This window comes from Sebastes umbrosus, chromosome 16 (assembly GCF_015220745.1).
Source record: "Sebastes umbrosus isolate fSebUmb1 chromosome 16, fSebUmb1.pri, whole genome shotgun sequence".
In the NCBI taxonomy this organism is placed as follows: Eukaryota; Metazoa; Chordata; class Actinopteri; order Perciformes; family Sebastidae; genus Sebastes; species Sebastes umbrosus.
In genome coordinates this window covers 24,753,250-24,771,763 of record NC_051284.1, presented here as the reverse complement: position 1 = coordinate 24,771,763, position 18,514 = coordinate 24,753,250, and the positions used below count along the sequence as shown (strand labels likewise).

At 39.2% G+C, this 18,514-nt stretch overlaps 1 protein-coding gene across 14 annotated transcripts in view; it reads right to left on the bottom strand.

The window, feature by feature from the left end:
- The window catches only part of syne1b (spectrin repeat containing, nuclear envelope 1b), an 89,596-nt gene extending 72,345 nt beyond the window's left edge, over positions 1-17,251 (bottom strand). For 10 of the 14 annotated variants that reach the window (XM_037747214.1, XM_037747220.1, XM_037747223.1 and 7 more), the window contains exons 1-5: positions 7,846-8,324; positions 6,669-6,730; positions 3,204-3,299; positions 1,929-2,012; positions 917-1,009 (exon numbers count right to left, since the gene is read on the bottom strand). In XM_037747214.1, coding sequence (XP_037603142.1) covers positions 917-1,009; positions 1,929-2,012; positions 3,204-3,299; positions 6,669-6,730; positions 7,846-7,921 — 411 coding nt within the window. In that variant the 5' untranslated portion in view covers positions 7,922-8,324. Of the gene's footprint in view, positions 1-916; positions 1,010-1,534; positions 1,552-1,928; positions 2,013-3,203; positions 3,300-6,668; positions 6,731-7,845; positions 8,325-15,014; positions 15,327-17,116 lie in introns of those variants that run through there. The other 4 variants (XM_037747215.1, XM_037747229.1, XM_037747222.1 and 1 more) reach the window with 2 other exon arrangements.
- Positions 17,252-18,514: the final 1,263 nt, after the last annotated feature.

Here is an 18,514-nt window from a genome sequence, read left to right as displayed (position 1 = left end):
GTAAATGGATTTCTGAATTATCTACGACTCTGCCCTTAGAAAAAAATTAAATATGCTATCAGGGGTAATTAATCACTCTTTCACAACATCTGGGGTCCCTTCATATGTTATTTAGAGAAGGAAGACTTCGCCCATATGATGTTAGCACCTGGGGATGGACTGTAATGAGTGGCCTTCAGCAACGTCCAAATCGATTTTTTATTTTAAATATACATTAATATAAGATGTACTGAAGTGTATCACCCTATGCACACAGACACAATTATTTATCACAATCTTCAATTGCTGTACTTGAGATTTTGTTCAAGTGTCCTGCTTTTTTGTCCGTTTGTGTATGGATATATACATATACTGGTATTTGTGTATATATGCAGCCTAGTCTCTTAAAAATTATGTTCCGATACAACGAAGCTGCATCGTGAATTATGTTTCAAGGGAAACTTATTTTGTCGTGGGGAGGTCGGGGGTCGTGGATGGGTCAACAAATACCGGACTTTCAACAAAGAGACCGGTGTTTGTGTCCTGTGTGAAACTAAATGTTAACGTTCACTTATTTTAATCATGATGTTTTTTACTAAACCTAACTAAGTGGTTTTATTGCATAACCCTAACGAAGTAGTTTTGTTGCATTTTTCGATTTGTTTTGTTTCAATGTATAATGGTAACCACGTGTTTAAAACTGTTTAAAAGTGCGTCCATAATCCGGGGGGAAAATACATTTCCCTCTAAATGTAATTGAGAATGTTTAGTTGTATGGGAATGTAATTTTGTAGGAGACAGGGTTGATATATGTCTGTGTTAAGTTGTTGAAAAAAAAACATTTGGTCCAGGGTGAAGTAAAGTGCAGTGTTTATCCGAAGGGCATCATCTGACCTTGGAGTGAGCACAGTTATTAAACTCTCAGATGGAGTTTTACCTGGAAGTAGAGGATAACGGTCCATATCAACCCAAGAACAATTGATGGCCGTCCATCTGCGATGTCAGTGGCATGAATGTTAACGAGTTTGATCTGAAACAAAAAACAAGCAGAGGATTATTCAGGAAAATAAGTCTGGAAGTGAGTTGTTTTTTTGTTTTTTTTCATTTCCACCCACATAAGCCCCCAGGAGTTTCATATTGTCCAAAAAAGAATATTGCAAGCTTTTTTTTTTTTTTGCTCAGAGTCATCAAAGTCAGGTTTTTGATGCAGGTAAGCACTGTAATATAGCCAAACCAGGAAGGCAGAAACAGCCACAGTGAAAAGTGAACCAGAGGAAAAACAGAAAAGAGAAGACAACTGTGTTCAACTTGGCATTAAAGGAAAAGCAGAGGTACCACAGCACTGCAAAACTTGCATTAGAGAAGTGCCACAATCTGCCATGTTTACATCTCTACATTTGAGCAGCAGATAATTATAGACAACCATTGTTCCAGTCAAAATGCATCAAAATGCATGTCAGTAGAAAAGCGTAACGACTACATTTATTGAAACAGAAATGGCTGTATCCAAGCATTGCTCAGTACACATCGTGCATCAAAAGAAAAGAATGCATACAGTAATGTGATCACACAGGGCGTTTTAATGGCGACTGACCGGAGATCCTCGATACACAGACTGAAGGCACACATGATGGGAGAGAGATCACAACAATGTAAGTCTCCGTCCTCAGGGAACCCAGATGAAAGTGGAACACAGGCTTCATAGAGCCAAGGGATTTAGAGATGGGTTATGTAATCAAGAAGTCCTATTTCTATCTGCTGCTTCTCTGAACATAGTGCATGTTGTACAGACCTTATGTGCACTAACAAATACCTAATCAACAGCTTTTTCTCACGAGTTCTTAATCATACCCTGGGGCTCTTTAAAACATGCCACTGTTTTTCTCTAGTATCATATTTAGTCGTGGAAATAAATTACTTAAAAACTGCTGATGTGACTGAATTCTTACCTTCCTGCCTTCGAGGAATTTGAGCGCTGTGCCGATGTTGGAAACCCAGTGGATCCTCTTCAGCTGGCGGCCTTGCTCACGGGGCTTAAAACAGAGAGGACAGAGGGTGAAAATCAAGCAAGCTGAGAGGATATCTTCATTCAACCATTTGCTGCTTTGAAATAAGGTAAGAAATGAACTGCAGGTGGTCATTTTGTCTACTTTACTACATAACTACTTGCACAGTAATAGTGAAAGTGGCCTGGGAGTATTAGCGGGGGTTTTTCTAACATAAATTAACTGGTGAGTGCCAAAGCTGCTTTAAGAGAAAAAGAATAATCCTGCGCTCTAAAACACGAGTGAGAAACAGCTTCAATAAGATCGGTGTCTGTGATTTTATTTGGCTGATAAAACCCAGCAGGGGTCAAATCCTGAAAGCAGTAATTGAAAGCATCAGGCAGTGTTCTCCGTGACATGCTACTGACTCATTTGCCAAGTAACAGCTTTACCGATGACATGGCAGTTTGTCTCAAGACAGGTCTGATTACTAAATCCCTATCAAGAGTCTGGGCCAGTGTGTATATCTGTGTGTGTGGGCTTGTATTGCTATCTTTGTGAGGACCGATTTCAGTTTCAAACCATCGTTATGAGGACATTTGTGCATCGTGAGGACATTTTGGCACACCCTCACTACCTCAAAGGGGTTGTTTGAGCGTTAAGACTTGTTTTTAAGGTTAAGTATAGGTTAAGCTAAGGATTGGGTTATTAGGGGCTAGGGAACGCATTATGTCACTGAGGTTTCTCACAAGTATGCAATGACAAATGTGTGTGTGTCTGTGTGTCAGGGTGATAGAGAGAGGGAGAAACAGACACCGGTGAGCCAACAGCTTCTCACAGTGTGAAGGCTCATATCTAAAATATGGCCCTGCAATTTCTAACCTAAACCTTAATCATTGTGACTCAGCAATTAATGTAAGTAATGTAGTCAATTTGTATGTTAATTTCTTGTTTTAAACCATTAAATAAATGGGTCTACGAGGCGTTGTATAATGTAGGGAATCACACATACATGTACAAGTTGACCTGTGAATGTAAAGGTGAAAAGGCGTGCCTTGATTTACATATTCATTATTTCAAGTGGATATCATGCAGGGTGGCTCGTCCCCTTTAGTAAATGCACATGAGAGTAAATCACCTTGCGTTAAAAACAATTTAAGCATCTCAAAGCTAAGAGTCAGACCCAACATGTCTATGCAATTCATGTTTAAATCCAATGCAAAAACAAGTACAACTTACTAGTCGTTGTCCAGACAGAACCTCCAAAAGAGCCAAAAGCTTCACCCCATCTTTGATGTCCTCGAAAAGGTCGTTAACCTCTAGTGGTGGTTTGTACTGGAGGAGAGAAAACACAGCTTTAACAGCACAGAAACTACTCAGTACAACAAATCGCTGTAATTAGAAATGAACCAGTCTTGAGAACCAATGCATTTAATTTATAGAACCAGTAATGTTGCATTTGAATTCTATATAGTGTGAAGGGATATTAGTATTCTAATCCATTAGCAGGGATGAATGCTTCTTGTGAGAAACAGGCTTGTTAGCAACAACCACAGAGCCTTCCTGCAGCTGAAAAGATGGTGCCTTTTCCTCAGCAGTGGCTTGGTGCCCAGTCCTGAGGCGATGCTACTCTGTTAACCCTCATTGGACCGTCTCCTGATATCATGTCCACACATTTACAGAGCTGTACAAGATGCATGACAGCGTTACAACCTACTGTGTTACACATGCATTACTGTAAACGTAAATGAAACAGATGTGTATTTACACAGCAGAGAGACGCTTTAATTAGAAGGAAAGCTCACCATGAGAATTGTTTATTTGGCACCATATACAGGCCATTTCACAACTCTACATATTCCATGACGGGATGCAGTTGGCTGCCTATTTGGGGCAAAGCAGTGTGAAGAGGCAAGCGTCTGTCCTGTTATTCTGTACATGTATGCTTCTCTTCTTCGCTGTCACAAAAGTACTTTAGAGGATGTGTCATGTTTGGTGCCGAAATCTCTATTCAAATTACTGCCGCCCCTTCTTAGTCGATTAGTCAACATCTCATCGGTCGTTTTGGTCTTAGTCTACTAAGATTTCTTTAGTCGATTAGTCGTTTTTTATGCTTTTTTCATGCTGATCGACTTATTTCCAGGAGCACATCTCTGGGAAACACAAGAGTTAAAGTGGTGCTTTTGTGTGATTACAGATCTGTCGATTAAATCAACTAATCGATTAGTCGACAAAATCAAATGAGTGTTAGTTGACTAAGAATTTCTTTGGTCGAAGACTGTCCTACTTCAATATCAGTTGCTTGAGAACAATACTGGTTCAAATATGCACTGTTCAATTTACACTGCAACTTAAGGTCCATTAGTATTGTATGACTGCACTAGGGCTGCAACTAACGATTATTTTCATTGTTGATTAATCTGTTTATCTTTTCTTAAAAAATTACTGAAATGATTAATTTATTATCAAAAAAGTTGCTGATTAATTTAATAGTTGACAACTAATTGTTTAATTGTTGCAGCTCTAGACTGCACATACAGTTATGTGTTCAGAGAGAGTCAATTAAATATACTATTTGACTATAAGAATATACAACTATTCTACTAGTCAGATTTTTTCTGCTGATATGCACAATCACACAAAAATAGCTTCTGTCATTTGGACATCAATGCCACCCTGGAAAATCAATTAACTGAGCAACAAAGTCACATGAGACCTCCTAACAGTGGAAAATCTGTGAAAATCACTGGAAAGATGCTGAGTAATACAATATGATAGGAAATGGAAACAAAGGCTGAAGGGAAAGTGTGACAACTGGAGGAAGTTCAAACTTAGATAAAACACACTTTCACCCAGAAACAGGAGATTCCATTCAGACCAATATTCATCATTTATTCACACACACAAAACTATTGCAATAAACCTTTTGTGCACTGACAAGAAAATTCACGTCTACTGTAAACTTTCCTGTTAAATAAACCAGCAGCTGTCCGCAGTGTAAATATGACTGTCTGAGAGCTCTTCATGATGTAGCTTATGCTACATTAGACCTATTGGTATGCACACTGAGTAAGCTTGAGTGCAGTGCATGAATAATGAAGAATAGACCAACAGAGCGTCTCTGCGTTGGCACACCACATAACTGAGATTCTTCTAAAGTTTTAGAGGCCGCGCTTTGAACTAATGTGGGCCGATCAGGCTCAACAAAAGACCCTCTAAACTAAATCCCTTGGCAGGTTGCACACTTAAACCTTTTAGTGGCGTCGGACTAGTTGAACACTTTGCTGTGTCATCAGTTATCACAAAAACATCACTCAGTGCTTACTCTGTAGTATAGTTAATAATTTATTTACGGTCTCAGTGTGGCACAACACAGTATTTAAGCTTAAAATTAAGGGTGTAACGATACATCGATCTGGATTAATGTATCGATTCAGGGATCAATGATCCAATATCATCGATGCAAAGTGAAAACATCGATACATATCATCCTCTTTAAGATACCACTTTATTTTTAAATTCCCATGGCACGACATCTGTCACCATTTCTATGCAAGCGCACCTCCTTCCTACAAAATGTCAAATCAATTGTGTCAAATGTCAGTTGTCAAATCATATTTTGGTTGCTCTTTGTGAGGTGATTGTTTTAAATGGGCATATAATATCAACTCATATCGATCGCAGGCCCCTGAATTGAATCAAATCAAAATCGTAGCAGACTTTGTGATATCAGCAAATGTCCTATCATCGTCTAAAGAATCAATATCATATTGAAATGAAAATTGTGGTTCACACCCCTACTTAAAATGTATTATTGTTGTCATTTACATGCATGAACCTTAGAAGCAGACGACTGCCTACAGGGAACTGTCCTCTCCCTCTTGCTCTCCATCTGCACACCGCATCACTATCCCTGCCAACCCTGTCCACAAATACACACACTCACATGAATAACAAAACACCCACGCACATACCTACACACCTCACACACAGCGGACCGACACAAACACCTAATACACAACAAACCCACACACCGGTTTCTGAATAATTCCGTTAACACCTCCCATATGTCCACATAAACACACTCCACTAGTGGCACAGAAGCCCGTCCAAGTATAAACACCCCGGTGAGCGTCTTTAAAGCAGAACTGCACTGTGAAGATGCCTCTGAGCTCCGTTATGTCTGTGTCATCTCTCCAGCAAAGCAACAAGCAGCGTGACCTTTTCACTGGTTCTCCTCTCAGGAAAACAGAACAGGAGAATCATCAGTATACTGTACGGTGACGTGCTCTCTCCCCATCATTAGATCCAGCAATTATAAACACATGATTTGATCTTAAATGCTTAAGAAACAAGGTAAATGATGTCATTATTTACAGTTAACTGGATAAACTCCATTAGCTTGTGCAGTGTTATTAGGGGCCATTACTGTTGCATGGCAGAGCTCGTCTTGCAGTCAGTTTGCTCCACAGGCGTGACGGGTCAGTAGCCTGAAATACCACAGACCAAAGAGAAGCTACATGATCATGATGAGCAGTAAAACATCATGAGCCTCTCTGATGAAAAAGGTCAACATAGCACAGCTTCCGACTTGATGTAAACTGCTTTGACAATTTGTTTTGCATGAGCCTGATGAGCTTGTTAAATCCTGCAACCTCTATGTAAGCAGCCAAGAGCAGAGCATGGATGGATATTCACACTTACCTTTGCTAGATGAGAGTTGATCCATTTTGTGAATGTTCTCTTCTGCACTGCCTCTTGCTCATCTGGAAATTAAAAGGCACAGAGGGCATGTCAATACACGGTAGCTACATGCTGTTGAGGCTAAAGCCCTGTACGTGATACTAGAGGAGCTGGTGATAACGGTAGAGGACACACAGCCAAATGGGGACAATACATACATTAAGACTTGATGATCAGAGATGACAGATTTGCTCTTGCAAAGAAGTGGCTGTTAATTTATTCTAGACATGCATATGGTTGGGTTTATAGCTACCGCAGAATTGTAAAATGCATAAAATATGAATCCCTAACTAGAACTTTTGTCACTTATAGCCTTTGTAGGACTCCCCCAGCCCAAATCCTACTGTATCACCTCATACTACATCATTTTACACTGCTTCTGGGATGCCGACTCATACCATTACAGCAACCCTGCACCAAACATGTTACGAAGTATGACTTCTGCAATGGTTAGATGTGTGCAATGTGAACAACACAAGCTAATCGATGCTCCAGAGGAGTGCTCTCAAAAAGAGGTCATACAGGGAGATCAGAGAGTGAGTGGGGAGTAAATTTCTGCCAACACATCCAATGAGCCCCTTCTGTGTTCAGTAATAACATGCGTGATTGTTTTGGTCTCTCCCGGCCTCCTTTGTGGTCTATTAATATATTCAGTCCCAATGCTTCATGCATTATGCAGCACATATAACAAAACAACTGATTTCTTTGCCATAGTGGTGCTGGTGCTGGTGCTGGTGCTGCTGCTGCTTCGAGGACTGATTTCTAACACCCTGTCACGCATGCCGGTATAGGCTAGTGCTGCACACTGCTCAGAGTGGCCATTTTTAAACATCCACCCTTAGAGATATAGACAGTGGTCACGTGTTTAAGGAAGCAATGCGAACACTATACAGGGAGCAAAGACATTGAGTTAACCCACAGGCAAATGCTTCATCACTGATGCACAGGGGATGCCCACTGAAGCATAGCACACACATACAGATACACACACAGACACACACAGCTGTGTTTGTGCAGCATGACACTGTAACTAGTTCATGTAGCACCTACACACCATCAGCATCTGTTATTTGTCCAGTTCTATCCCAGATTAGCTACGTATGTGCACACAGATGAAGGGTGCTGCTGCCCTACTTACCACGTAGATACTGAAAAAATCCAGTGACCAGATTTAAAGAAGTCTTTCTGACAGATATGTCCTTATAGTGAGCCATTCTACACCCCACTCTCCGGCTCTCTCCTTTTGCCTTTCATGAGTTCCAGGGTGCATATATGTATGTGTGAAAATAACATCCACAGTGGGAAAAAAAAGCTGGCACAGCTGTCCTCTCCCTTGTCTTTCCAGCAGGAAGCAAAACAGATCTGGCTGCCTGGTTTCCCCGGTGAAAGCTAAAGAGCTGCTGGAGGCTGTGATGAAAGCGTCCCCTCCTCCCTGACACTCTCGCACACACACACACACACGCACACACCAGACACACACGCACACACAGATGGCAGAGGAGAAAACTCTAGCGGATCGGGTCATTTACAATCCCATCCCTCCATCTTCCTGTGTTTTTCCCCTCCAGAGGAGCCATGCCTGCGAGGATGTGCACAGCCCCCGCTGCACTGCCTCCGTGTACCATCGTACCATCTGAGGCTGGAGAGAGATCAGCTAGAAGCATGGCTCCACCAATCAGCATGCGGGAGGCGGTGATGTCACAGCCCTGGCTGCATTATCCTGATTTATGCGTGCCTGTATGCGTGTGTATGGGCCTGTGTTTGCTTATAAGATTTGCACTAATCTTCTATGAGAGTGACACAGTTAAAAAGCATTACAATGTCCAAAGAAATGATTAAACAAATGTCAAATTTAACTTTAAAATTTAGTTTTTTGGGCTTTAAAATCATATGAAGTCCCTGTAGACCTATTGGTTAAATAGAACTAAATGAAAAGACTGCTGCACAAAGCTCACCATGGTGTAACTAATCTAAATAATTGATGCTGAGGCTGGTGAATGACATCCACCACCTGCTCTCTCTCTCAATGTCAATGCTATTGTGACGACAAAGCAGACACACCCACCCCGGGATTCCCACTGCACACACGGTACCATGTAAAAGCTCTAAAGCATATCCTTTTTATGTCCTTTAAGACCCAGCTGAACCACTTCAGCTTTGACCAGTGGGTTTTTCTATTGGGACTACTACTCCACTCCTCTGAATGTAACACACAATAGTGAATAAGTATAGTACTTGATAGAAGAAAAATCCCTTTATTCTTTCATGACCACCGGCACACTAAAAGCTTCTCTGATATGCTAAAAATAGACCTGAGCTTGTGATTCTATTATTACTGCTCTATAGACTGCTGGTGGAACTGGCCCAGAAAAGCTATTTGGGTGAAAATGGATTTTTTAATTTATTTTTTGCCCCTTTTATGTCAAAACAAAAAAAGATTAAAAAAGTAAAAGTAGCACTATTTAAATTATGTTGACAGCTGTGTACACGGAGAACAATGAGCTTGTAGAGATACTACAATTAATGCACAATGTCATTTATGAGTAGCTAATCCCAAACAAAAAAAGGTTAAATTGTAATCAAACAATTTTCATATTTTAGAGCATTTTTTTTAACCTCAACATATTTTTAGGGTTTCAGTAGTTGTGAAATGACCAAATGAGCTGCAACGATTAATCGATTAATTGTCAACTATTAAATTGATTGCCAACTTTGTGATAATCAATTAATTGGTTTGACAAATTTTTTAAGAAAAAAAAAGTCTAAATTCTCTGTTTCCAGCTTCTTAAATGTGAATATTTTCTGGTTTCTTTAGTCCTCTATGACAGTAAACTGAATATCTTTGAGTTGAGGACAAAACAAGACATTTGAGGACGTCATCTTGGGCTTTGGGAAACATTTTCGACATTTTTCACCATTTTCTGACATTTTATAGACCAAAAAATGAATTGATTAATCAAGAAAATAATCAACAGATTAATTGACAATGAAAATAATCGTTAGTTGCAGCACTAAAAATGACCAAAAATCACAAGAGTCTACTCTATTGACACATATTTTACATGTTCATCTAAATGTAACTTTTCATAACAGTCCTAAAAATAGTGCTGATGTCCCACAAGCAGAACAGTGGGTGGTAAAAGGTTACTGTAAAACATTTTTTTTGCTTTTCTATTCAGAATAGTGAGTTGACTGATAACCTTTTAACTAAAGGTTTCACTTTTGCTATTCTAAACGCCCAAAGCCAGATAGGTCCAGCCCAGGAAAAATCCTCGGCTGCAAAGGAAGTGATGTCATCACAAGTGCCAACACCTACGTTTTGGTCCTGATACAGAAACAATGTGTTTTTTTTTTATACCTTACTTTGAGATGTATAAATCTGTTTTTCTACAAAACTATTTTTCATTTAACAAAATAAGCCAAATATCTCAAATGTTGTCTACACACAAGCGGATGTACTCTGCCTTAATAAAATAAATAATAATACATTTTAGAGCTGCAACGATTAATCGATTAATCGGTTAATCGGTTAGTTGTCAACTATTAAATTAACGGCAACTATTTTGATAAGCAATTAATCGGTTTGAGTAAATTTCTAAGACAAAAAAGTCAAAATTCTCTGATTCCAGCTTCTTAAATGTGAATATGTTTTGTTTTTTTTTACTCCTCTATGACAGTAAACTGAACATTTTATGGACTAAACAACTAATCGATTAGTCGAGAAAATAATCAATAGATTAATTGACAATGAAAATAATTGTTAGTTGCAGCCCTAAATCGATCTGATTAAAAAATAAGCAAACAAGATTACGAATCTGACTAACCATTAAAGGCCAACTCTTGAACAGTTTTTGATACTCTACTATCTGTAGTATACTAGTGTTCCTGATATTCCAGCTGCTCAGTCTCAGATCTAACTCGCTATTAAGGAGCTGTAATAACACGTACGTACAGTATGTTGGTCAGGTCTGGATCTCTGACAAGCATGAAATCCTTATGTAAAGCAGCTCCCCATCACTGAGTCATTATGTCTTAGTCAACTGATTTAATTAAGCCTGATGTAGTACTAGTAGCTAAGTGGCAATTAAAAGAGGATAGCCCCAGCAACAAACACCAGCAAAGCATCAAACCACTAAAGCATCTGCAATCCACATGAGTAATGGAGTACTTAAGGTGATCTTAGGACAGATGATAACTTTGGCAATACTGTACTGTAGGTGCTTGGCTTCATTGGCCTGCGTTGGTCACCTGGGAGCACTGTAAAAGCCCACTCACGCTGTTGTTGTTCCATTTAGTGGTGAGGCTGCCTTACTTTAGCTCCGACAGGCCAACAACAATCAGGCAGGACAAGAAATGATCCTGACACTGAAGATTTACTTACAGTATGAATAGTTTCCTGGTCTTCAAAACAACATGACAACACTGTAATCTAATATTCAAATTATAGTTTGTTTTAAACCACTAACTTCTGCAATAATTAGTATTCAAAACAGCGAGAGGCAGCTTGGCTTAGTGTCGAGTGGGAATTGGGCTCTCTGCTCATGAGATCATATCAGTGTGATGGCTGTCTGTCCCTGGCAGCTGCTACTGACACTGTAGAGTAGAAGCATCTCTTACAGCTGACAACATGCACGCTTGTCTTTCTCTTACTCCAACCGTGATGTGAACTACTCCACCCCCTCGGTGAATACAGATTTAAAACAATGGGTGTGCTCTACCGCAATGTTTTAGCTTGTGACCTTATACAACGAAGCTGCAGTCTTGTGTTGTACTGGCTGCATGTGCAGAGTAGGGAGGCGTTTTGGATGATTGACAGACGGGCAGCTTTTTTGATGATTGATTCAATCGTTTCAGTCATTTTTCAAGCAAAAACGCCAAACATTCACTGGTTTATCGAGGATTCCCTGTGTCTCATTTTAAACTGAATATCTTTTGGTTTTGGACAGTTGGTCAGGCAAAACAAAACATTTAAAGATGTCAACTTAGGTCCGGAGGAATTGTGATGACCATTTTATCACTAGTTTTTTGACATTCTGTAGACTAAACAAGTAATCCAATAACGGCCAATGTGTAACATTTCGGGGGATCTATTAGCAGAAATGGAATATAATATTCATAACTATGTTTTCTTTAGTGCATAATCACCTGAAATTAAGAATTGTTGTGTTTTCGTTAGCTTAGAATGAGTTCACCATGTTGCTCCGTCATGTTTCTACAGTAGAACAGAACTAAGCCGGCAGGAAGAGCGCCAGGCTTTGAAGCAGATTTTCGTAGTGGCCAAATGGTGGAATTACAACTTCCGTGTCCGTCATGTGATGCCATTAGGCCGAAAAATACTTTTTCCATCGACTTACATTGGGAAAGAGACGTCTGCAACTCTGCGGCAATTCTTTTTTGAGGTAAATCAACTTCCCAGTATTAACACTTGAATAGCCCTTATTTAAATCATTAGGTCCTAAAAGTTGTAAACTTCACTAATAGCCAAATCCAGAGTTATTTCCCTTCCTCCGTTCATGTTAATGAGCCCCAGACCGAGGGCTGGGAGGCGGGGTTAAAGGAAACGCTACTGCGCCTGCTCTATGGCCCCAATGGATGCGGGAGATCCATTATGGTATGGATGGCCTCTGAGTGAGGCGAACGGCATTACCACGGTTTTGCACTCCTTGGTAAGGGAGAAGTGAGTGGAGGGGTATTCAGTTGGTTGCAATCTGAAACCACACCACTAGATGCCACCAAATCCTACACACTGTACCTTTAAGTGAGAAAATAATTGCTTGTTGCAGCATGTTTTTCCCTTTCATGTTGTGTCACTTGGATACTTATCGCAGGAAGCAAAGAGGCAAAAAACTACATAACATTTCATATTTGAAATCAGAAAAAAATATGGAAAAGTAACCATGTAAAGAATCATTTACATTAATAGGCTTTTATCAGTCAGTATATGATCAGGGAAGGGATTCACCATGCTATGAGACGTCACCGCAAACCTTTCACCAGCTGGTTTCTTCATATCCTGTTTGACACACGGTCTCAACAAGAGTGAAACCCACAAGACACCCAGACATAATGAGAGCAACGCGCTTGTCATTCACACTCCACCAGGCAACTAACAGACATCAATTGTACCATGAGGGCATTTAAGGCTGCAAGGTGTTGCTACACTATGGTGCTATGGCGCTGAAATCAAACAGACGAATGCTACGATAGCATGATGAAAGCAACAAGTTGAAGCAAGAGTTTTCTCTTAGGTTTCTTCACAAATAGGTTTTTAATACCCAATGTAGACTACTACAATCAACACTAGCTAGATGTATTAACAAGACTACAGATTTGCTGGTGTCAATAATTCATCCACCCAGATGGACTGTTGCTTGAGTCAAAGTGAGGCTGCAGTAACCCTCTCTGTAGGATGCCTTTAATGACAGGAAGCTGCGTTTGATTACCAATGAAAAAGACCAGGCTACTTTGCTGCCCGCCGTCTACAGAGCACCAACAGCCACTGGCACAGTAATATCTTCCAGATGTGACCTGACTGACACCAAAGACCACTTCCTGTCATGAAACAGGCAACGGTGGCTGGCACTTTGCATGGCAGATCACGCCATTTGTGCACTGTTCAGGTGAATTTCTGATTTTGTGCGATGGTCAGCGAGATAAATTTAGCAATTGCATCTCTTTGTGTTTCTATTATTATCTTGAAAATTGATTGAAATCTGATCCATTATTCCAGCAGCGGCTAAGAAGAAGTTTAGTTTGTTTAGTTAGCACTGACACTACACAGCATTAACAAAAGAAAATATCTACTTAGAGAGACTTAAACATCATCAACTTGTCTGAGTCAGTACGACAGTCTCAAAATGTGTGAAACAAATAGGCAGGTGCTCTTTGTCATGACACATTTCACCCTCATTGTGCTTAGAGAATAAATGTAGATTAGCTGTGAAACCAAGTCTCTCTAGAGCAGGAACTGTGGGCACAACCACAGACAAATGTTTCATAACAGTCGCTATGGTAACAAGCTATAACGTGTAAAATTTCCTGGTATACTGTACACCTAGAAATATATCTAAACTGAGCGGAAGTGGATGCCAGAATAGATGAGACTTGTGTAGTGATGGTAGTGGCCTAATGCCCTTGTAACGGAAGGGGGGGACACCAACAAAAAGAGACTCCCGCTATCGATCTATTCTCCTACCAAGGGCAGAAAGGGTGTCAGATTTTAGTCTCGTTCGGTGCATTGTCTGTGCATTCATGAAGCCACAGTTGTTGTGACTCAGTATCCCATGTCAAGCCTCAGATCAGATTAAATGTTCCTGATGATTCCTCAAAGAGAAAGAATACAATTAAGGAGTTAATTTTTAACCCAAGACTTGGATAAAAAACATCAAATTATAGGCAAAAATTTGCCTATTGCTTGAAAGAATTGTGTCCAAAAACCATTACGCTCTTTTAACTGGCGACAAGATGACTTGATACTACTTGAAAAATTATATGAAAATGATTTCCTCTCATGCAACAAATTCCGCTTACTCATCACTACAGAAAATCTGATTTAAAGATAAACAGATGAGCAGAGAGCTCTGATCTATGTGTCGAGATCAGGAGTTTCACAATATTCACTTAAAACAAATCCTGTTACTTCTCAATTACCCTATCTAGGCCGCCAAACAACGTGGTATGTCTTTTTGTAGTTTGATCACAAGATATCACAAAAATCCAAAGGAATTTTCTTATTATAACAAATAAGATTACGTGCTATTGGAAAAACTAAAACTGGTGACAAAATACATCATGTGCACAGGCAATCAAATTACCCAAACGTTTTCTATTTTGCTTTCAACGGTTCAAGAACAGGCCAGTTGCACAATGTAGGACTGTGACTTATAATTTTTTTAAAGTATTAAATAAAAAACATACTTAACATTGCAATTTTTGTGTATTTTATAACTCTAAGTCTTTACCAGCAACGCAGAATGCAGAGAGACAAAAAAATAAGAACAAACAGAGAACAGACAGACCCTTAACTGAAAGGATATCCCAGTATAATAATCCTAGTAGTTTAATTTTAATATGTTTTGTAACTGTTTGCCTAAATGCTTCTATGTGAGTAAATGAATGTGTGGGTGTGTGTGAGCATGTGTGTGTGTGTGTGTGTGTGTGTGAGCATCCTGCCTTGCAGAAGCTGGCCAACTTCAGATGGGCACGCAGCCCAGGCTTTGAATCAGCACAATATCTTTGTGCAGCAGCAGCGCAGGAGGAGAGAGTGTTTTGTCCTAAAGCCAGCTGAGCAGAAGAAATGACACTTACCCTGCAGTTTTTGCATCACATTAGCGATGTCCACAGACGACCGTCCGAAGTGCCTTGGAGAGGCCATGGCGTCTCGCCGCAGCTGTATGACAAGGTGGGTCACTGATGCTGCTGATGGCAGAAGATCTTTCACAACTGTCCTGAGTGGTACATCCCCTCTGCTCCTCCCTCGCTCTCCTTCTCTCTCTCTCTCTCCTTCTCTCTCTCTCTCTCTTTCTAGTTTCACTGCAGGACCAGGTCCAATTGAATCTCAGGTTTCATGCAGGGACAGCAGGTTTACGATCCAATAGATGTACCTCTTCCATTCATCGCCTGCAAAAGAGAAGTGGTTAAGAGTTTCAATTGTGGCCACACCTACTGTCAAGCTGTCATTTCACTATGCTGCTTTTGCACTATGCTAACTTCTCAAAAGGTTTATAGGCCTCCTTTTGGGACCAACTAAACTTATTTTTTTGTTCATAAGTACATGTTGAATGACCACACAGCTATTAGTTACTTCACAGTTTACCTCATTCATTGAAATACTACCACCATCTGCATGTTTTAATTCATATTTTCATGCTTCTATTCTAGTTTTCATTGTTTTTGATGTTGTTGTTTTTACCTCTTGGTTACAATGTTGTGTTTTATTATGAAACTATGATTTATTACCCTCAATATGGTTTGCATATGCTTGTAGAGAGTTTATATTCCTATCTACGATGCCAAATAATGTAGTATGTCTTTTTGTAGTTTTGTCACAAAATATCTTAAGAAATAATCAATATGCCACCTGTGACAAAATGTACAGTACATGGTGACAAAAGAGGCCGTTCAATGAGTCAAGAAGACATTTTGACATGTTACAGTAGGAAAGGCACAGGTGCAATTAATGAAATAAATTAATAATGTCTGACTTCCATTAATCTGCTTCAGGTTCATTGTCCTGGTACACAGTCATTTCTTAAAACAGAGGCATCTTTAATGTTATATTGAACACCTGTGCTGGAGAACAGGCAAATTACACTATTTGTCACCTTTCCTGTATAAATAAAAAGGTGCCAGTCAATCAATTAATTGCTTACATGACAAGTAAGATTCAAAAGCAAGTATATGCTGACTCATGCAAGGCTAACTATGTCACTAGTTCTCAAGAAGTGCCAGTGAGAAATTTACAGGAAGACACAAATATAAATAGTCATTCAGCTACACAAAGATAGCAAAGATAAGCAAACATAAACCACAAAGCTATCATTAACAGGCTAGTAACTGGACAACAAACATTATATTATATACAAGTTAACTATACACTTAGTTAACTATATAAAAAGTTGCTAAAATAAAGAGTGAAACTGTTTCTTCTTGGCAAACTGCCCACTTATAACCTCACTAGCACTTTGAGGCTGATAAAAAAAAGGAAGTTAGCTAAATTTTGAGTGAGAAAATGTATGAATTAAGCTAGCTCAAAGAAGTTAACACTATAAAAATGTGCTAAAATAAAGAGTGAAACTATTTCTTTTTGGCAAACTGCCCAGACACACAAAGATAGCAAAGATAAGCCAACATAAACCACAAAAAAGCTATCATTAACAGGCTAGTAACTGGACAACAACCATATATTATATACAAGTAAAATAGTTAGTGACTACTACTAGTGTAGTTAACTATATAAAAATGTGCTAAAATAAAGAGTGAAACTGTTTCTTCTTGGCAAACTGCCCACTTATAACCTCACTAGCACTTTGAGGCTAATAAAAAAAAGGAAGTTAGCTAAATTGTGAGTGAGAAAATGTATGAATTAAGATAGCTCAAAGAAGTTAGCTAGCTACATGTAGGCACAAACCAAACTGTTTCATTATGTTACATGTAAGCCTGCTGTTGCACATATTATATTATTATTTTTAACACTTAATTAGACATTATGGCACAAAGTTGTGCACCTGTTTAGCTGTTTGAATGGTGTATTAGCGCCACGAGAGGAAGTTACCAGCTAAAACACCACAAACTCAACTTACAATAGGCTTAAAACCGTCACAATAATAACAGTTAACGCTTCAGTAAACATTAACCTAACAACCAACAGGCAAACACTATTAATGAAACACAAAATCATGTCATCTTACCACTTTCAGGACTGCAGAGGAGGAGAGCATGATGACTTTACAGAGGAAGTGACTGCGTGTGTGTGTTGCCTTGTTGCCATGGGTAACAGTGGAAATGAAACATTGTGGCAAGTGAAGTGAAGTTTGTAACCACAAGAAGAAGAAAAAGGAGAAGGAGAGCGACACATTGCTGCTGCTGTTGGCAGCAAACTGCACAAACTGGAGGAGGAGGAGGAGGAAATGTGTGGTTCAGTTCCTGCCCTCCTAATTTTTAGGGACAAAAGAGGTCATTCTTTGAGTGAAGAGAGGAATTCTGGGCATCCCCTCCTCTCTCTCTCTGTCCATCCCCCTCTCCTCTCCCAAAGTTTGTTTATGACACTCCACAGTGACCTTTGTAGCATAATAGACTGTGATATGAATATCATTACAATATTGCTGTAGTTATAAATGTTTGAGCAAAAGGTCAGGGGTTTCTCACTTTCTAGGAAGCTATTAGCAAAAGAAAGTCACACACAAAAAAGAAAATAGTTCTAAGATTATTCCCTATTCTGAGTATGAAGAAAAAATTCAGGATATGTATTGCATAGCTCTTATTTAATTTTTTTATTTTTATCTAGCTGTTAAATTAATCAGGAAGACCTCTCCAATGTAAAGGGATAGGGACTGCAGACCATCTGGATCACAATCAATCTGTTCAAGGTCTCATATCGTGCTCATTTTCAGGTTCATACTGGTATTTTGTGTTTCTACTAGAACATGTTTAAATAAGATAAGATATTCCGTTATTAGTCCCGCAGTGGGGAAATTTGCAGTGTACAGCAGCAAAGGGGATAGTGCAAAAAATAAGATGCATCAGCTAACACAGTAAAAAAAAAGAGCTAAACAAAGTGTAACAAAATATGAACCATTTAAATAGAAGGAAATATAAAATTAGGAGCAGCATATACAGTATTGACAATAAACAGACTACTAACAAAATTGCAGAAGTGGAAAATGATATTGCACAGTGAGAATGAATGAAGGAATGAATGAATGAATGAAATTCCATGACCCTGATCCTCTGTGTTCAGCAAATAGAAGAAGATACAAAGCAAACTCTTCCCTCCACTTATTTCAGGAGAACACTGACTGGACATATTCAATATGAGCAATTTGTAATATTGGAATAAAAAAGCATGAATTCAGTGCAAGCAACAGAAGCATCAACTCACTCCAGACCGGTGACTGCAGGGAGTTGACTATGTTTGTACTCAGCCAGCTGGTGGCTCTCTCCTCATAGTCAAGATTGTGTAATTAATAATAAAAAAAAAAAAAACATAATGTACCAGTGCAGAATATGTTTAAAGTTGTATAAAACTATAAAGTTTTACTGAAAACTACTTAGACTTCCTTGCTAATTTCAAACAAAACTTTCAGTTT